Source organism: Salminus brasiliensis, chromosome 21, assembly GCF_030463535.1.
Source record: "Salminus brasiliensis chromosome 21, fSalBra1.hap2, whole genome shotgun sequence".
Taxonomy (NCBI): Eukaryota; Metazoa; Chordata; class Actinopteri; order Characiformes; family Bryconidae; genus Salminus; species Salminus brasiliensis.
This window is the reverse complement of record NC_132898.1, coordinates 27,065,245-27,086,958: the sequence shown is the minus strand read 5'-3', so window position 1 is coordinate 27,086,958 and position 21,714 is coordinate 27,065,245. Positions and strand designations below refer to the sequence as shown.

General features: G+C 42.3%; 1 protein-coding gene across 1 annotated transcript in view; it reads right to left on the bottom strand.

Annotated features, from left to right (window-relative positions):
- adamts9 (ADAM metallopeptidase with thrombospondin type 1 motif, 9) overlaps positions 1-21,714 on the bottom strand; it is a 92,284-nt gene that overhangs the window by 37,762 nt on the left and 32,808 nt on the right. Inside the window, exons 18-28 of the mRNA XM_072665386.1 lie at positions 21,433-21,562; positions 20,730-20,856; positions 20,088-20,298; positions 19,606-19,770; positions 19,317-19,478; positions 16,786-16,905; positions 15,114-15,221; positions 14,850-15,017; positions 11,103-11,378; positions 9,575-9,736; positions 7,129-7,305 (exon numbers count right to left, since the gene is read on the bottom strand). Of these exons, the coding sequence (XP_072521487.1) occupies positions 7,129-7,305; positions 9,575-9,736; positions 11,103-11,378; positions 14,850-15,017; positions 15,114-15,221; positions 16,786-16,905; positions 19,317-19,478; positions 19,606-19,770; positions 20,088-20,298; positions 20,730-20,856; positions 21,433-21,562 (1,806 nt within the window). The remainder of the gene's footprint in view (positions 1-7,128; positions 7,306-9,574; positions 9,737-11,102; positions 11,379-14,849; positions 15,018-15,113; positions 15,222-16,785; positions 16,906-19,316; positions 19,479-19,605; positions 19,771-20,087; positions 20,299-20,729; positions 20,857-21,432; positions 21,563-21,714) is intronic.

Here is a 21,714-nt window from a genome sequence, read left to right as displayed (position 1 = left end):
ACAACACACTTATAGGATAGTTAAAGTGTCATTTTTTAAAAATAAAGTTACTAAAGATAACTGTCTGGTGGATCAGGCTAGCCACTTAGGTGTTGTTAGCTAGCTACACTGACCTCATTGCCTACGTTACTATCCAGTAATTTTCTAATCAGAAATCCCACATTCACACATAATAATGTTCAAATCTGTCATAACATGAAGTGAACTAGTATGTTGCCTATATTCATAAATTCACAAGAATTCCATCTTAGCCTTTCGTTCATATGCCTAAAAAACTACACTCAGCCTGTTCTAAGAAAGAAATCTCTTACACACATACAAAATAAAAGTCTTTTCTAATAACACACTCCAAAATGAGGTATTTTAAGAAGTCGCGCTACAGTTTCTAACTAGGTAGAACATCAAGATCTGCCCTAATGTTCCGTGAAGTTCACCCAACCTCAGAAGCGGCTACGAAAGCAGAAATTTCATTTTCTATATTCCGAATTTCGCAGAAACCTAGCGTGTGTTTCCTCATCACACATGGCAGGGGCTTATCTTTCAGTGCCCTTACATGGAAATGGGAAGGCGGCCAGAGGCAAATCACAAGATTCTCCGATTCGCTCTGCAAGCCGAAAACGGCAGCAAGGTCCTTCTGGATCCAGGTTGAGTTCAGTAAGTGCAGAAAGGCCTGAATACTCCAACCCACCCCCAACCCCACACCCCTTGCAGGGCTTCTATGTGCCAGGGTGTAGGTGGGAGGGATGGTCAGCGACTCTGGGCCTCTGGAGGGCCGGAGAGTGAGCGGCTAATCAAAGGGCTGTGCGGCGTGAGGATGGATACGATGCGACAGGTCCAGGGTTGAACGAGTGCGCCGCACAGCAGGCCTCGCACGGAGAGCTGGAACCAGCTGAACTTTGACCTCTTTACAGAAGCTAAAAGGGGGGCCCTGGATTCGAGGAAGGCGGGCGCTAGGGCGCTCGGAAAAAGGAACATTCGCAGGTATCTGAGTCGCATTAGTTCTGCATTCATTCAGCGCTCGCTCTGATGGAGCTCACTTTCAGACAGATGCCATAAAAAAGGCTTTTAATATGATTTGCTGAGCTTTTTACAGTGAGACACACACTGGTCTGAAATAAAAACATATATTACATGTACATTCAGTATGAATAATATTGAATATATTAATAAATACATTACATTTTTTATATTTAAATAAATGAAAGGAACAAATAAATAAAATCAACCACCAGAATTAATAAAATGTTGCATTTTTCCAAATAAAATGTTAATAAAATAAATAAAAACATCACTTGTATGATTCTTTGTGTTCAGACGCCAGCAATAAATCTGTTTACAACCCCGTCTACGAGTCTTGCTATGTGAACACACACTTTCTAACCCGACAGTTCGGACTCCGGAGTGTTTGCATAAGTGTTTGTGTGTCTGAACCTGCATTAGAGCAAGGTTTTACATTCAAATCTCACTTTATAATATTTGCATTTATAATTTATAATATTTAATATGGTCTACACAAGCAGTGCAGGTGTGACTTATGGAGTGGTATGGGCTACAATATGGGCTACCACTGATAGTATCATCTACCACAGCTTGTAGTAGGTGACACTCAAGCAGGCCCTTCCCATTAACCCCTATGAATCTGAGGCCAGTACATAGTAAGTGATGTTGCACCACATACAATCAATACAGCACTTAGGTTAGGTCAGGTTTCTTGAATGTAAAGCTGCTGCCTTGATTCGTCAGAAGTGATCTGTTTGGGGGAGAGGCTCCAGTACGAATTCACTGATGAAGATGTAACAGGTTACATCCGGGGTAATGGAAAGGACAGAATTTTGGTGAGGGGGAGGAAGGGTGGCATTCCCACCAAATTTCTATTCTTCCCATTTATGACAAATACACACTGGTGCAGATCTGCATCACTGAATTCATACTGGAGCTTCTCCACTACTCCACTATTAACACACAGCCTTGCCCAATATTTTGGTCAGATTATTAGTATTTTTGTCAAATTATATGAAATACGTCTCAAATATTACAATTTTATATATTAAAAAATATTTATACTAAATATTTTTTTGACGTTTTACTCAATAATTAAATACTTCTGTGAACAGGACGCTAATAAATAATACATCATTTACTTTTTTTTATTAAAATAATGATATTCATTTTATTTTTAACTTAATTATCAAACCTAAGCCGCTTTTTCAATCAATTTCTCTGTTGATACAATAATTTTTCTGGCATAATAATTGCATCCTATGAGTTTTTTTTAAAGCTGTGATATTCAATATATCAAGCATATTAAAATACATTTTTACATTAATGTCTAACCAAAAAAGTTAGTTGTTCAAAGCACTAATTGCAGACTTTTGAATGCTAACGTAGGTGATAACGTGGACCCCAGACTCTTTTATACAGCCCCTAAGACGAGTACAAGTTACCCATTAAAAATAAGCTAAAACCACCTAAAACACCAGGCCAGATGTTTTCTACACCCATAAGAGTGGTCACCTCACCCAATTAGGTTCTACAGCATAGCTTCGTGACATAGGCTAATAGTCCATTAGCATATTTGAGATAACTGCATTGTCTGGTGCGTGTTTGTAATGTTTGGAGGCTGCTGGTGTTTAGCGGGGAAGGCTGCCAATCCCCCACGGCTTTTTAAATGTCAGATCATTTTTCAGCTTTTATGAACCCTGAACATGAACTCTCCCCGCTCAAATGACCTACTATTGCCCTGAGAATTATCCCAATGCTGGGTCAAAGTCATTTGACGCACAGTTTTCCCTCTTCGGCTTATAAACCACCCTGGAGAACGGATTTGCCCCCATTGGTCAGATACGGTATGAATGAGGGCAGCCATACATACAATGCTGTGCACTAGGGTATAATCAAACCAGCAATGGAAACAAAAACAACGAATGAGGTTCATGAGACATTGTACAGCCATCAGAACACACCAGACAAACAATATAAAATATTATATAATATAATTTAATTTAATTTTATATATATATATATACGACCTGCCACTGAGCCATTACACCAAGTGGGAGACTGGGGTTTGATTCCTGGTCCAGGAGACTATGCTGCACTACATCAAGAAGAGTCCTTGGGCAAGACTCCTAACACTACACTGGCCCACCTCTGTAATACGAGTAACCTTTTAAGTCGCTCTGGATAAGAGCATCAGCTAAATGCCATAAATGTAAATAAAATATATTGTAATATAATATAATATAGTATAATATAATATAATATAATGTGCAACAAAACTCAAAGAAAAGAGTTGGAGGTAACCATTCCAAGTTTATTCATCACTAGCTATCGGACGCTCTATGCTAAGCCATACGACACATCAGAAATCCAGTGAACAATCCAGCTTACAAGTGTGTGAGAAGGCTAACAACCACCCCACCCCTACCCTACCCTACCCATACCCTACCCCCACCCCCCTGCATCAAAATAACAGAGACATCAAGAGCGAAGGGGGGCCACTGTGTACAGGCGATCGTTTCTTTTCCCATGATTATGCACGTAAGGAAACGCAGGACGGGGGCCTCCGCACAGATCAAAGGCCACCTCTGACCCTACGTGCCCTCCTGCGCCCCTCCGCCATTGTTCGGTGACAGTGTCCACTGGAGTGACTGTCAGCGCCACACCACCATCACTCCACATTAGCATTAGCAGCATAGAAAACTCGCTCGCTCGGCAGGTATTTCGAGCATAGACAAAAAGGTTGAACATTCTCCATCCTGGATACGTGGACTCAACTTTTATGGGATGTCCATCCTAATATGATCGCTGATGTGATCAATAAAGGCTTCAAATAACTGGAGCCTGGCGGAAAACAGCAATTAGCGATTTTGGTTACAGAGTAGCATCCCTCCATTGTTATCATATGACCGGACTAGCATGTTTATATGCTAACATTGTATCAAAACCTCTTATCTCTGATCTAGTAACTTTATAGAGGATAGAAACAATAATTAGCAGTTTTGGTAACAGAGTAGCATCCTTCCATTGTTATCATGCTAACAAACTAGCATGTTCGTGTGCTAACATTGTATCAAAACCTCTTCTCTGAACCAGTAACTTTATCAAGGATAAAAAAATCGACAATGTTTTAGAGATTTTGGTTACAGAGTAGCACCAATACATTATTTTCATACTACTAAACTAGCATGTTAGCATACTAGTGATGTATCAAAACCTCATATTTCTGAAGTGGTAACTTCTGAAGTGGTTTCTATTTTTAATACCAGCTAATGTAACAAAATTTTACAAGTAGTTTTGGTTCGTTCGTCACCATCAAATATTCAAACACAATGGATACCAATAAATAGCTTGAGTTGAGAGGTTCTGCTATAGTGACAATACCTCTAAACATGGATCTACAGCAAGAATGTCTTTACTTTCAGTATTTCAGTACAGTTTCATGCATGTACAGACAATGTTCATCTTTACTGATGTTTTTAATATTCAATACCTTGGTTACAAAAAACGTAACACTCTGGGACAAGCTATGAGCTACAGCAATCATTTCTTAAAACCCATGTTTACATCGCTTCAAAAATATTCATAAAACTAATACAAACCAAACAAAAATAAAGAAAATGACAAATGTAATTTACTCCTCTGCTTTACTTTGTGTAATTTTCGTTCACAGCCATAAAACGCAAATGTGTAGAAAAAAACAAAAAACAAAAAAACAAATTAAATATGGACATTAAACTCAATACATTGAGCAGCAGAAATAAATACAGATACTTACATAAATATACAGAGATGCCCAAGTCACTTGACACAACCTTAATACTAATACTGCCATCAGGTTCTTATCATCTTAGTGGACAATGATAAGCACCGTCCACTCAGGGTACCTCAAGAGTCTTTGGAAGAATGGCATCTACTAAACACTTGAATTTGAAGCACCATCTGGCACTCTTTGGAACTCTTGGCACTCTTCAATCGTGAGTCGTTCGGATAAATAATGTGCTTCGAAATAGGAGGAATTCCGTAAGAATGGATAGCTTAACTCAAGCACAGTTTCAGACTTCAGACCCCAGTCGCAGTCCATCAGCCAAGACATGTTTAGTTTAGGGGCGAAGCTACAAGGCTAACATTGCTAACAAACACTTGGAGTCAACCAGTTGTCGCTCAAATCTTATCCAAACACAGATGGTCGGAACTTCTTGGCAATTCTTTTATTGGTCTTTAGTAAGAAATTACTAAATTTTAAATTAGTAAGTTTTGACACTTCACAGTTAGTCGTAATGTGGCCCAAACCTCATCAACAAGTCTCGTTGAGCAATAATAAAGACCTGGACGTAGTTGAACCAGATGAGAGAAGCATGAGGGGTTTGGGTCACTACTGACTACAGGTGTAAGCAATGTTAGGCCTGCAGTTTTAATGCAAACCTACAGAAGCAAAATATTGGACTCCAAACATGTCTCGGCTGAGCTTGTGTTCACTGCTAGCATCATTTTCATCATCTGCACCTGAGAGACGGCTCCCAAATGTTAAACGACTCATTAACAGTAGCTAACAAGCCACTAGCTTTGCAAAACTGCACAGATGCTGCTCGTCTCCAGTAGCGGTCATACATCGTTTGGCCTTTAGCCACCAATGCATTGTGCAATAGAGAATTCCTTCAATCTCTGCACCTGAGAGGCTGGTCCCAAATGCTACAGAAACATACGGCAAGATATAATGATGTGAGTGATGTTGCTAATGTTGTGTTACTAAAGCTATAATAAATGGCCATCCAGATGTGGGGAGGCCAGAGAGTTTGGGGGTTGGGGGGTTGGGTGAGGGTTAATTGAGAATGAGGTAGACACTGATGAGTGGCCAAGAGAACAAGCTCCGGGGATGTGAAACTAAACAGGCCTCCCCTTTTTCTTTTTTTTTTCTTGCTTTACTTTTAGGAAAAAGGACTTTGGCTAGAAACACACTTTTGCAAGTGCACACAGAGTGTGACTGAAAAACTGTTGAGACTTAAAAAAAATACAACATAGAATTAGCATTAAGACTAAGATAAAACTCGTAAAAGTGTTAAATCTATCCGATTACTGTTAAAAGTCTCAAGTAATCTTAAATATACCAAAAAATACCTATAGCGCCCTAAATATATATATAAAGGATCCTTAGATCAAGTCTCCCTTGTTTTCAGAAAGCACCATTGCAAGATTCATATGTTAATGGCTGGCTGAGTTGCTTTCGAAGTGAGGTATGGTTGTGAGCAGAAAGTCAAGAGAGCTTGATATTCACGGTGACCAAACCACTTGCAAGCTAATACATGAGACAGAACATGTACAGTAATCAGTATGTTCATACAGTTCGAGCACCTTGTTGTGAAATGTGCCGTGGATACTGGAATACCGTGGGTTTGGAAAATAAACCCACTCTAGGGAGGGCGGTGACAAAACTGTCAAACTGGAGCACTGCTGCAGACGCTTCTGCCTCAGTTAAAACGTAAAAAAATGGTAAAAGTTTCAATATAGAAAAGCGACTAATGTTTACATCTTCAGTACAAATAAACAAATCCTATACAACGCTACAATACTGGTGCCTTTACATCATTTTCTTCTTTGCGCAGTTTGCGATATCGGATAAAACAGTACATGAATTAGCTTTTGTACTGTGGCATGTTTACCATCACAACTGACACAGAAAGCCCTTTGAAAAGTCCTCATATACAAAATAAGAAGATATATGAATTATGGAAGGATGCTCTAACGTGCTGTACACTAAATGTCTTACATAATAAATTAGAAAACTAACCAACTACGATGCTAGATTCAATTCTAAAAGACTCACTTGGTCTTGAATTATTAATAACCTTCTAGCTTTACTTTTTGGACTACTTGGCACATCTCTAAGGGTATGTTTGGTATGTTTTTTTTTAATTAATTTTTTTTTTTTAAAGGCGCAGTCATCAAAAGTTAAGCAGCAACTTCTGACGCTTAAAGATCAGACACGGAAAAGGATCACTTGGGTTTGGCTCTTGTGGTTTGTCATGCTACGGTTTTAGCGCGAGCTCCGAGTGTGCTGAAGATTAAGGCCGGTAAAGGGGGAGGGGGTGGGTGGTGAGAACAAAAAGAGGGAAGGGTTTACGGGCGTACCGAGCTCCACGGGTCCGTGCTCCAGTGCGGATTGGCCGAGCAGGACTGCGTGTTGCACTGTTCTCGGTCCGGCGGTTTGTCAAGAATTTCACAGCTCAGGTCGTTAAAGCGCTCCCCGTTGGGCCGCTGACAAGCCACCAGCCGCGTCTTTATTCCTCCACCACAGGGCTTCGAACACTGCAGAGAGAGAAAGAGGGAGAGAGAGAGAAGCAAGTTGAAGGATTTGGAATGAAGTAGGACAGAGAGGCAGAACAAGACAACAGAGAATTAGCAACCAGATCAGTTTTGTCAAATAGCAGGAATTTCACATACAGAAAAGCTTCATATAACTGTCAGACATACATCAGACAGGGAAGCCCCTAAAATCCAAACTATACAACACAATGTAAGGCACAGGAACACTGCACACTATATCTTGGCAAGTGCAATTATCTTAAATCTGGTCAATGTAGCTAAAACATCTAATTACTGAATATTGTAAGATTATTTTATTTTAGCTTAGAGTATTTTAACTGTCTTATTCTACGGCAGACATGACAACTAATGTTGAGTTTAGAAACTGAAACCCTGTAGCTGAGCTCAAATGACATCGGCTCCAAAGGAAACCTAGTGTTTTCTAAGAAGAACTTTCTGGTGCTATGAGATTAAAATCAGGGAAATTTCTTGTGGAATTATGTGGTTCATTGAGTTCAGCAACTATTCAAGTTGTTCTTAAAAAATACCATTTGAGAGGCTGAAGTCTAAAAGCACTGTCCATCATTTGTGCACTACTGGCTCCACAGTGGTGCACGGTGCTTGGTCCCCTTATGATTGCCATTTGCAATGTAATTTGCCCTCAACTATTATATCGGTTGAAATCACAGTGTTTTACATCAATTTCAGCTTAAAACAAAATATTAGCTGGTGGTCTTAGAGAGTTCTTTAGAAGTACATTTAAAATTACAATTTAAAATTACAATTTAAAAAGGTCCTAGAAGAACACTTGTGTTTATTAACCTAAAATCTCTGAAATTGATATCAGGGGGATTTCCTTTAGAATTATGCAGTTCATTGAGTTCAAAAACTATGCAAATTCAAGTCATGTCCAAAAATCTTCTTCTGAGACTTCCCATCTACAATAAATAGGGTCTAAAAGTCTAAAAGCATTGGCTCCATAATAGCACATGGTGCTTGGTCCCCTTGTGATTGCCGTTTTTAATGTTATGTGCCTTCAACTCTCATAGAGGTTGAAATCACAGTGTTCTACATCAGTTTATGTCAAAACCTAACAGTAAGCTGACTGTCTTGGAAAGCTCATAGGCAGTGAAAAATGTTCTTCCTCAACATTTCCAAAAGTACAAGCTAGAATATCCCCATTGTACTGACCTGTGGGGTATATGCATATTTAGCTTGATGCAGAGCTCAATTTCAATGTGGAATTCAGGTAATAGTTGGTTTAGTGTGTATTTTGTGTGGTCTGGCACTCTGTAATTTCACTGCAAGTTTTCAGAAATGGCACACTCTACAGACAAAAACACACTCAACAGATGAGCTTTAGCAAGCTTCAATGATTTTAATCTGAATTTTCTAGTAAACTCTGAGATTAATATCAGGGGGAATTGTTTTGGAATGATTCATTGAGTTTATTAAGGTTAACAGCTATAAAAATTCAAATCATGTCCATAAATCTTCTTTTGAGACCTCACATCTACTGTACATAGTGGTAGCACTGGCTCCGTAATGGCGCATGGTGCCTGGTCCCCTTGTAATTGCCACTTTCAATGAAATTTGCCTTCAACTCTCATAGCAGTTTAAATTACTGTGTTCTACATCAATTTCAGCCAAAAACTAAATATTAGTTGGTCGTCTTAGACAGCTCATAAGAAGTACAACATTTGAAAGGTGAGTGTTTGCACCATCAGTCCTAGAAGAACACTTGAGTGTTTTTTAACCTAAAATCTCTGCTGCCCTCTGAGATTAATATCAGGGGTTCATTGAGTTCAGCAAATACGCAAATTCACGTCATGTCTGAAAATCTTCTTTTGAGACCTCCCATCTACAGTAAATAGGGTCTAAAAGTCTAAAAGCATTGGCTCCATAATAGCACATGGTGCTTGGTCCCCTTGTAATTGCCACTTTCAATGAACTTTGCCATAGAGGTTGAAATCCCAGTGTTCTGCACAAATTTTAGGCAAAAAACTACACATTAGCTGGTTGTGTTGGTGGCTAGGAATGTCCATTTACAGAAATTAACCTTCTTTATTCCACCGCTAGAAAGTTATTGGAGAAAAAAAATCCTAAAATGAGAAAATTAAACTACAGAAATCACACAGTAGCAAAATGCGCAACTCTAATCACTTATCTAAGAGTTTCATTTGTAAAAATGCTTTGTTTTTCACATTAAATTCGACCTTTTGATTTAAGTGTTTGTACGTGTGTTTGTGTGTAGAAGTGCGCTGTGACGTACCTCGCCCCAATTGCCGTAGACCCACTGTGGACATGGTCCGGACTCGCAGGAGCGCTGCTCTATGGGCTGGATGCTGTCGTCACAGCTGTTGGCGGGATAGCCGTTCTCGTCCTGGCAAACCACCACGCGCCGCTGGAACCCCCCTGCACATGTGCTCGAGCACTAAAGTATGAGAACGCAGAAACGTGAGAACACCCTCCATACAATCACAGCCAACCAAAGGCTGGAGCTACACTGCCACTACACTGTCTAAAAGTCTGCAGACACATCCAGAAATTCTTCTAAAATCACAGGTATTAACAGCAAGACTGTCCACCCTTTGCTGCAGTAACAGCCCCTAATCTTATGAGAAGGCTTTACACTAGATGTTGGGACATTGCTGTGAGGATTTGATTGCATTCAGGAACAAGCGCATTAATGGGCTCAGGTACTGATGTAGGATAATTAGTTCTGACATTCTAATTCATCCTAGGAACCCAAGGTACTGGATGAAGCTCAAGAGAATGCAATTCCAGTACTCCACAGCTGAATGGTGGAATTTTATACCCCTCTACTCGACGCTTGGCACTGGACATGGTAGCTGGTGGCCTTAGGCTCATATACATCTGCTTCAGAGCATCCCATTCTATCAGCAACGAATGCACCTTAAAGTAGCTGAGCTCTCTAATTAGAAGGGATACTTTCTAATGTCTAGATACTTATATTTGAGCTTATGGTCCAAATAATCACATCCCTGAATTGCTTTCACTAGTTTGAGTTATTTTATTAATTTACTGGTTTAATTCCAACCAAAGGAACTCAAAGAGACCCAGAAGAAAAATCTGGAGAACCCTGGAGTTAACTTCTCAAATTACAATGTCCTTCTCATCACACCACCCAGATATGGAACGGTTATTTAAAGAAAGACATCAGAGTGACATATACCCTCGGTCTACATACCCTGACATACGCTACACGCGACAGATACGCTAGAAACAATATACTACTAATTCCAGCTCACACAGCACCCTCCTGTACAAGGAAGACACAATCTCCCAGAGGGAGAACGGGCCTATTTTTGGCTACTATGGATATTTTTGAGGATTCAGAGACAATGGTCTTTATCTGAAAAGAGGAAATGCTGATGACTCAAGTCCTGCTAGTAATGCGCTCTCTGCCCCGCCCTGTTACTGTCCAGGAAAAGCACGCCTGTTTTCTTCAAACTGTGGAGGAAAAACTGTAGAACATTGTCCTATACCATCTTATCACCCGAGGTTCCTCCAAAAGCTATACGGTCAGAAGTTTGTGGACACCCACTGAGGCAATGTTTCTTCTGGAACCAAGACCCTGTGTACACCTGGTTACTTTATGCCTCTTTAACCTTTTCAGAACCTTGCTGTGAGGATTTGATTGCATTCAGCCACAAGGGCATTAGTGAATTCACTAAGGTGTCCACAAACTTTATACAGAAGACCATGATAACCGTTATTAACTGATAATCTCCTTATAAGTGATCTGTGTTCTGTTTGGGACAGCTTGGAATACTGACCGCTCCCCATGGTCCGGTCCTCCACTGGTGTGAGCGCCCTCCTCGGTTACGGTCCGCTCTGCCGGAGGGCGGGACTCTTTTACGGGGGTCTGAGCTTGGAGGGAAGCCCCCGTGATCAGTGGAGCGGGACGGACACTGGGCCATGTTACACTCCTGCTCCGTCGCCGGGCGATCGTCGGGGTCACACTCGCTCATGTCCACCACCTGGTCCTGGTCACTGAAGTTCACGCACAGCACCTGCCGAGTAGCTTTGCCCTGACCGCAGGAAACTGAGCACTGAAGGCAGACACACACACACACACACACACATGCATAGTGTTAACAAACTCTTATACACGCCACAGCAGCACACTTCACTAGTCTTAACCTGCTCTAATATGATAACATCCGTAAACATCATGCACTTGGGTCTGTCCCCATGTGCCTCTCCTGAGCTCAGCAGTCCAGATAGTCACTTCTCAGAGAGATAGAGAAAGTTTAACTTGGCGACCTGGGTGTGTGTGTGTGTGTGGGGGGGGGGTGTTCGGGATATGGGGGTATTTCACTAAGCTGGATTTTCTCAGTTACCCATATAATTGAAGCTAAGTGTCAAGCCTCTCAAGCCTGTCCAAATATCAGGAGAGCTAAGGGACATTCCTACTGGACAGCACTCCGTGTTATCCAGCTTAGCGAGAAATCCTGCTTTGTGAAATACCCCACAGGAAGGCTTAGCAGAGTGCGCTTCGAGAGGAAAATCAAAAATCTAAGTTTTGTTACCAGGGGCAGACAAACTGGAGTGGCCAGGTTATTAAAGTTTGTTCGACTTTGGTCTAAAAAGGTCATTCAGGGCTTTTCGATATCAGCGAAGGTCTGGTGGGTTACACGGAGCACAGTAGCAAAAACCATCAACACTTGCAGTAACTCAAATCATCAAATCAGTCAAATTTGACACTTTTTACATCAAAAATCAGTAATTAGTAAAAGACACTAAAACAATCTACAACATAAAGAGACATGAAAAATCGAAGACCCCAAGTGAGCAGCCAAAGGCGACAGTGGCAAGTAAAAGCTCCCTCAGAGCTGGAGGAAGAAGACTCACAAGGGGGGACCCATCTGTCCTCCTCTGATCAGAACTAATTATAAATTATTCATAAAAGTCACCAAACCACCAAGACTGTTGTACTGCTCAGGTGTGCAACATATTCATAATCACAATATAATAATCATGGTGTAGTATAACTTAAATATAATAAATATAATATAAATATATAATTTTTATAATATAATATAAATATAACTTAATATAGTCATGACAGTGATGGTCAGAGTAATGAGAGTAATGATGGTTAATAGTGGTGATATTAATAGTGGCAGATAGTTAAGAGTATATGTAGGTCTTAACATGGTCATTAGGCAGTCTAACTCCCCTCCAGTCCAACCTCAGTATGATACCTGTTGCAAACACAAAGTACTCTAGTCTTCCACATTTGCAAAAAACGAGCAATTATTAGTGTATTTACATCTAAAACAGTTGTGTTAACGTGGACACACTTCACACAACCTCCTAAAAACACCACAGTACATAGCTAAGATTTACATTTATGGCATTTGGCTGATGCTCTTATCCAGAGCGACTTACAAGGTTACTCGTATTACAGAGGTGGGCCAATGCAGTGATAGGAGTCTTGCCCAAGGACTCTTATTGGTGTAGCACAGCATAGTCACCCCAACCAGGAATCGAACCCCAGTCTCCCACACTGTGTGGTAGCTCAGTGGCAGGTAGTGGTGCTATCTGTTGTGCCACACCAAATCACAAGATATTCTCAATATGATAAAAATTAGTGTTGCGCCTATACCGGATGTTTCCATGTGGTGTTTTTTTGGTTCTGAAACCAGAAGTTGAGTTTCAGCAGCTTATTTAAAGGCCTTTTTAAACAGAGACATGCACCTGAATGTGAAATTGCTGCATAAGCACTTTTTGTGAAAAGTTACAAGCTGTTGGGTGAACCTTAGCAAAATCATGCTTCCCTACTTGTACGTGTTTCTGCATTGTGGCAATTTATAGTTTTTCATAGCTCTGAAACTTCAAGCTTATTAAATCTAATTTGGTATAAAAATGAAAAAATACAACCTATAAAAAGTGGAACACTATAAATATCAGAATATATAGCTGTCTATCGAGTATTTAAGCCAGAGGTATTGGTATCGGTATCTGCAGATACAGATCGGTATCGGAAAGGATAAAGTGGTATCGGTGCATCCCTAGTGAAAATATTATATATGGGTGATATGGTAAAAATATTATATCATGATATTTAAAGACGATTTCATGATACACCATATTTAATACAATATTTGAACATGCAGACCAAAATGCATCAGTAGAGATAGACGCAGCACTAATTAAACCACATGAATTACGCTCTCTGTATTGAAGTGTGCAGTTGGTCAGTGTTCATTAAGTACCACAATACACTTGCTTGTATCACAATACCATAATTTATCACAATTTCTGAAAAATATTGTCATATTGCTCACAGACAGGCCAGTACTGGACCACAGCTCTTAGAACCAGGCAGTGGAACGTATACTTATCGTAGAACTTCTCATTCCAACTCCTTACATCTGAAGCTCTCAGCTGTAGTGGTTTTGTGTTGGCGGTGTCTCTGAGGCTTTGGAATGAATGTCTTCCTGCAGCACTACTCTACATATCTTTGGCATAAATAACAGGGGAACCCTCCCTTGTCCAATGTGTGTGTGCATGTGTCTGTGTGTGTTTGTGTGTGTGTATGAGAGTGGGAGTATTAGCACTGCTCTCATTTTGATGGGAAACATCTGTAAACACAACGGTCCTACTCCCCCTCAGCATTTACTCACATGCATAAATGCATATATACACATACACATACACACACACACACACACACACACACACACACACACACACACACCTCTAACAACACGTAACTCTCTGTGCGATGAGATGATTCAGGAAGACCCTACAGCCTAAAGAGCTCTAATCTAAGCAAAATGAAATGCCAATGGAACTGCAGTTGTTTAGAAGTATTACTATTGTAACTGTAGTCTTGTTTGCCCCCCCCCCACCTCTCCTTCGTCTCTCTCCCTCTTGCTGTCGCATGTCCTGAGGGTATGACATACACTTAATTACTCACTGTTCTCATTTATAAATGACTGAAATTAAACAAGTGTTTTACCCTAATTTTTGCTTTAATATCTTATTTCAGCTCATGAAATCATAGTGTATTAGACATGGAGCATGTGTTGGTATTGTTGTGTGTGTGTGTATGTGTGTGTAAACACTTTGAACAATGCTAGAGTTTACACTTTACTGCTTAATCAACACACTGCAGACTGTTTTAACTACCTGAGGGGGGCATACTGTAACCTGCATGACTGTCTGTTCAAACTGCATTAGTCTTGGGTTACTCCTCATGTCTTTTTCCCTACTGTCCCTACTGTACTGTAGGTCTGTACCATGAGGTCCAAACCGTTGTGGGAACCTTGACCATGGACTTATTGAGAACTATGGTAGAAGAAAACATGAAGACTAGTGCTATAGATAATAAGATATGAGCATACACTTTAAGACATACTGTTATAAGCATAAGCTCCTCCCCTTCTCTTCTCGCTGAACTGTAACTCCTTAAGTATATACGTTTGGGTCCTAAATGGGTAAGGCAGGCTGATAACAGGAAGTAGCTACCGTGCATCTGATTTACAGGTGAATGGGAATTATGGCTAACGTACCTGACTCCACTCTAGGGCCTTCCACTGACCGCAGGCCCCCACAGAGCAGACCTCTCGGGCCGGGGGTTTGGGCAGGTGAGCGCAGGCAGAGTCCTCCGCCACGCCGCCCTGGTTGTCGCGGCAACTGACGTAGCGCATGCGCATGCCCTTCCCACAGGTGGCGCTACACTGTGAAATGACAGAACAACAGATGATCCTTATTATGCTTACTTTTCTAAGGCCAGCGTGTAATAAAAGTGTTATGCATTTTTCGGGCTCCTGTACCTGAGTCCAAGATCCAAAGCGCCACTGAGTTTTATGACCAGGATGAGGCACCACCTTTGTCTCGGGAGAAACGGGATGCGTGATGGGACACTGAGAGATCTCGCAGTCCTGAATAGAGAGAGAGAGACAGAGAGAGAGAGAGCTGAGTAAACTCGGGCAATAGAATGCCTTCATAAACAACACATAAACAACCCGTGCTGTTGACTGTCCATGTCAAACGCCAAGTAAACGAAACTGCATCTGATGCAGAGGTTTAACACTTCGGCTTCACTCACAGTGGCGAGGCCAGCAGCTGTCAGACGGTTTGCTGGTCAAGTTTTGTGTTTTAGGCTTAACCCTTCATCACAATCCTCACAAATACTGCTGCATCTACTCTTCCACCTTCCAACCTCAAAGCTGTAGTTCAGCTTATTTTAAATTCCTTTTTTTAATGGAATTCCTGCTTTTTATGTCATTTTCATATTTCAGAATTCACAATAAACTGGTCGATCAAGTTCGACCCCCAGTGATGCCACAGCAATCCGTGGACAGCAGTCCACCAGAGCAAAATCGGTCTCACACTCTATGGGTGGGTAGGGTGGCCCTCCCTCTCCCCCCATCACACACTGGTAAGTGCAATGCTAGGAGAGAATGTTAGCCGATGTATCAGAGGTGGTGGTTAGTGTTCTCCTCTAAGTGTGTTGAGCTGCCCAGTGATGCAGCATTAGCTTCCATTAGCAAAGGAAGCACATGCTAGCTTTCACCCTCCCAGTGCTTGAAGCATCATGTCATCACAGTATTGTGTCCTTGGGTTTGAGATTAAAGTTATTATGATTATGATTATTATTATTATGTTTATTTGTGTTTATTTTCATTTTGTAATATATTTTATTATAGAAATGTCTTTGGACACAGATTCAGTTTCAGTTTGATCCACTGGAAAAGAGAGAGAGAGAGAGAGAGAGAGAGAGAGAGAGAGCATAAGCTCCATATCTGCAGAGTTGTAGGGTGGTTGGGGGCTATGGGGCTATGGTAGGCCACAGGGTACCGGAGCTTTACGCCTGACTGCCTGGAATCACACGGGGGGGAAACTGACCTGCATCAGGGTCACTGCATCTTACAGCATAGCTGAGGATTAAAACCAGGGGGGGCTCTCTCTCCATCTCCAGCTCTCCTTCTTTCTCAGCCTCTCTCTTGCGCCCTCTTTTTCCTACCAACTGTTCTCTCTCTCCTTCCATCCCTCTCTCTTTCTCCCTCCATTTCTCTCTCTCTCTCTCAGTCCAACTCTTCTCTATCCCTCTCTCTCTCCCTCACACATTCCTTGTCTCTCCTTGTTCTCTCTTTCTGTATCTCTTTCTCCCTCACTACCTCACCCCCCCCACCCACATTCCCTATAGCTGTACTGGGTTAGCTGTACTACAATATACATTACTACTACTACCTCACACACAAGTCCACGTGCAAATATAATAGATTTCAGAGCGCCCCCTGTTGAATGCTTCCTCTTGAGTGGACATTGTGCAGCTTCAGGCTCAGTGATAATCTCACTCTCTCGATGTTCCATTGGATCCTGTGTGTATGGTCGAGTAACTCCCTTAAATCTACTGTAGCAATTTCAGCATTTAGTCCACAGTAAGGTACAACACACACACACACACACACACTTGTAAATGACAGTGACTGGATCTCCTACCTGTGTGTCAGTCGGTCGTGTTGCAGCGTTGCATTCGGTGTCGTCCATGACGGAGCCATACGAACCCACCACACACTTCACTGCTCTCATCTGATAGCCGGGGCCACATGTAGTGGTACACTAAATGTACACACACACACACACACACACACACACCCACACACACAAAAAAAAAAAAGGAGAGAGAGAAAAGTTATTGTTTAGAATTAATCAATTTCAAAATCATACACAATATGGACAAAAGTATTGGGACAGCTGTTCATTCATTGTTACTTCTGAAATCGAGGGTATTCAAAAACTGTGACTAGATTGTGGGGCATGGCTGTCAGGATTGGATTGCATTCATGGACAAGAGCAGCATGAGTTAGGTCAGGGTGTTGGATGATGATCACCACCCTACCTCATCCCCACCTTCCCAGCTCAACCCAAAAGTATTGGATGGAGCACCAACCATCATTCCAGAGAACACAGTTCTTCCACTGCTCCACAGCTCAATACTGGGGGCTTCATATGTCACTATTCAGACAGCAGAGCGTATCGGGGTCAGATCCACTAGTTTAGATTAGCTTAAAAAATAGTTTAATTAGGAAAGGACAGTAGCCTTAGCCATCGATTACGACAAGGTCTATTCAGAGGAGTCGAGTCCAGCTGCTCTGACTGGCCTCAGTCAAGGAGGAAAAGTAAGAAGTGATAGGCGCCACAGGCCAGTCATCTCCCTTCCCATCTATCTACTCCCTGCTATCTACCTTTCCTTTCCCTCTCACTTACTCCAGTGAAACGAGGTCAAGCTTGCGCAGCATCGTTTTTCCGCTCAAATTCCTCAAGCTTCATTTAACATCTTCAAACATACGTTTAAAGTGATTGCTTGGTCCGCGCTATAGGAGCGTCTAATCTCCGTCATACGTTTGGACTTAAAGGCGTGTCGCGGACACAAGCGACCTGTCCAGAGCGAGGTCTTCTCTCTCATCTTGTGGGTTTTTGATCGCAACTTTCCATTTTTGGGGACGAGGCGAATAGTTTCTGCTGTAGTTCATCTATTTGCATTTTTGTACACATATATAAATTGCTTATGCTCCCGACGTGCACATGAGCGTGCAGATGGGTGCGGATACTGCGGATACTGTATACAGCTGCTTGTTTATGCTTGTCTTGGCTTTGCTCTTTATTAGTGTAAACTACAATCTGCACTAGAGACTGTTTTGCACGATGTAAATCAACAAGAGGAGGACAGAAACCTACAGTATCTCACACTGAAGGACTTTTTGCTTAACACAGAAGCACCACTTAGCTGCATACTTGCTTCAAATGGTATCAAGATGCCATGTAATCTCAGACAGACTTGATTAGGCAGTTTCTGACACTTTAAGACATACTGTTTTCTATAAAACCTGAAAATCATGGAATATTTTAAATGTGTCCAGGCAGTTAATGCTGCTGTATTGACGCATACAGTCCTGATTCTTAATGGCATGGACGCCACAAGATGTTGGAAACATTTGTTTGAGATTCTGGCCCATGTTGACACAGTTCCTGCAGAAGCACTTGCTATCTACCACATCCTAAATGTGTTCTACTTGATTCAGACTCAAAGAGCAATGAAATGAAACTTGAACCTTAGGTTATCAGAATAGTTTTGTTCCACTAGCCTTTAGATAAACTGTAGCCATAAAGGGAGGCACATGGTCAGCAACAATACTCAATACAGCAACAAATGGCATTCAAGCAATGACTGATTAGTGCTGACAGGCCCAAAGTGTGCCAAGAAAGCCTTCTCCAACCCATTGCTACAAATGGCATCCACCAGTCTGAACTGTTGACCCAGGGCAGGTTGGATTGATGGATTCATGCTGCTGGCACCAAATTCTGACTCAAACAACTCTGAACCTCAGTAGAACCCATGATTCTTTAGATTCTTCAGGCTACGTTTCTCCAGTCTTCAACTGTCCAGTTTTGGCGAGCGTGTTCCCACTGCAGCCTCTATAGCCTTCTGTTCTTAGCTGAGAGAAGCCGAACCGACATGGTCAAGGTTGTTGAGGACGTTCTCCTCACCACAACTGTACAAAGTGGTTCATCTGAGTTACTGCAGCCTTTCTGTCAGCTTTAACCAGTCTGGCCATTCTCTGTTATTGACCTCTCTAATCAACAAGGAATTCCACCACTCTGAGTAACTCTAGAGACTGTTGTGCTGAATGTCTCAGAAGATCAGCAGTTCTAGAAATACACAAACCAACATTTCCAACACCAGCAATCATGTCATCCTCAAAACCGCTGAGATCAGCTGTTGGCCCATATTTGCACTGCACTGCTACCACGTGATTGGTTGATTAAATAATAATACCTAAAAAAGTGCTTGTGTACAAAGTATAGTGGAGTATAGCAGGATCACTGAATCTGCTATGAGGCTGTAGTGGGACCAGGCTCACCAATGGAGTTCGGTTTGTTCCTTTACAAGAGGGGAACTGCAGTCTTCACATGCAGCCAAATAAACCATTACATTTATTCATCAAACAGCAGAGTGCATCTGTACTCACCTGTCCCCAGGGTCCGACCTGCCAGGACGCACACTCCTGCTGCTGGCATGCTTGCACCGACTCCGGTTTGGACGAGTCGCAGAAACGGTCGTCCAGTCGGTCCTCTCCGAACTGGCACCAGGTCTGTCGGTGCTTGTAGCCCTTTCCGCAAGTCACCAGGCACTGCCAAAAGAACCCGGGTTTAAAGAACGCTCAGAATGTGATTTTTTACACCTGTTTTTTTGACAGTAGATTCGCTTCCCTATAATTCAGTGTCTTCAGAGATTAGGCCAATTTTAAACATGTTTACCTCTGACCAGTCCCCAGTCTTCCACTGTGGACAAAGAAACTCGTTGCAAGGTTGGACAATGAGCTTGTCTCTGGAGTTGCATTTGCTCTCGTCGGCATCACCCTCGGACGACTTTCCGCACACCGCGTTCCGGCGTCGCGTTCCACCTCCACAGCTTTTAGAGCACTGAACAGAGCAATCGCATAAACAAACAAACAAAGACCGGACATATTCAGAGACATATGGAGAAGACACTGCTGGTCTCAGATCAGTTTTACAGGTTTTCTTTTAATGGCTGAAGCCAAACATCAGATTTACTCTAAAACACAAATACAAACCCAAATGTGAGGCTTTCTTCTTTAGTTTGGCGGTGGAGCTACAAGGCTAATACAGCTAACCAGTAATGGAAACTTATGAGCATTGAGCAAACTGCATGCCTAAATCATCTCACTCAATGAATCCCCACTGCCAAAATGCTTAGTAAACTTCAGCATGTCCCTCACCTCCGACCAGGGCGAATACTCCCAGCCTCCAGGGTTGCAGTCTCCGTGACAAACCTCCTTATCGTCAGGCTTGCGCTGATTGCTGCAGTATCGATCGTCCACTTTCTGGGTTTTGCTGTCGGTTCGGCTGTGTTTGGCACAGTAGATTTCCAGGGTGCGGTAGCCAAGTCCGCACGTAGCTGTGCATTCACTCTTGCGGGCAATGTGCCACCTGTCAAATGAAAAACAATGAATGTGGCTTCTGTCTGTTTTAGCACAAACAGTGGAACTGTGAGCTGGAATGGTGGCTGAAGGGATGCTATGGAATTTGGTACTATGGTATCCCAAGTGGTTGCTATGGTATTTCTAAGTGGTGGCTATAATATCCCATAAGCTAGGTGGTTGCTAGGCAGTAGCTATGGTACCCCAGGTGTTTGCTAAGTGGTAGCTGCATCTCATATACTAGGTGGCTGCTAGGCAGTAGCCATGGGATCCCAGGTGTTTGTTATGGTGTCTCAGCTGGTTGCTATGGTGTTGCTTAGAGGTTGCTAGGATGTTGCTAGGTGTTTGCAAGGCAGTTGCTCTAGTATCCCAGTTGGTTTGCCCATGGTCCAAGCGGATGGTCTTGCATAATGCTGCTTTAAGGCTTAACTGGTTGAATACCTGAGTTCACAGTCTGTGTTGCAGGGCTCAGTGATGGCAGCGGGTCGAGGAGAGCCATGGCACCTTTGGTCCGAAACCACCACCCGGTCCGACTCACGGCTACACAGGATCTTCCTCTTACGCTCCCCTGAAAGGTGCAAAGAGCATCACAGGACTGTCAGATCATGATGCTATTTATTTTCTGGGAAAAAAATGAAACCCAGCGTATCAGATGGGATCAAAGGAACGGGAGGTAGACGTGTGACTGTCCAGACCGGACAGAATTCGGTTTATCCAGTGATAGCCCTGCAATCTCTCTGGCCTGTTCTGAAATCAGCGGAGGTACATGTAATGGTGCGTACACCATTAGATATCCAGCACTTGGCTGTAAGAGGCTGTGAAGGCGGGCCAGAGATCTCGGTGGAAAACTGAAGGCCAGATGTTTGGACTGCTTGCACCATAAGCTCAGAGCTGTACTGCTTTCAGTGACCTTGGTGACCCTGTCGAACTACTTCTCCAACAGGAGACTGGAAGCACTACGGAGAGTCCAGACGTGGAGCGTACTTGTCTTGAACACCTACTCCCCAACACTAACGTTTACAAAAGCTTCTTAAATCACCCCGAGCAGTCTGCCCAGGGCCAGGTTTGGTGCTGAACTAAGCACTAGACACTATAAGAACAACTGGTGGCGGTTCTGATTGAATTAACCCCCCCCACTCCTCACCTTGACACAGACGGCTACACTCCTGCCACGGGCCGTATGCATCCCAGATAAACTGCTGAGTCTTATCCTCAATGGGAATGTTGTAGGAATACCTGACGTCTGGGTTGTAGAGGTTACCTACAGATAGCACCTGTGAAGGTAAAATGTAACAAAAATGTAATAAAAGGCATAACAAAAAAGGCTAATATATTTGTGATAATGTAATCTGGCAACATGTAGATCATTAAGACAGATTATTCTCTAAATACTTATAAATAATATTAAATGTTGGGTTCAATCGAG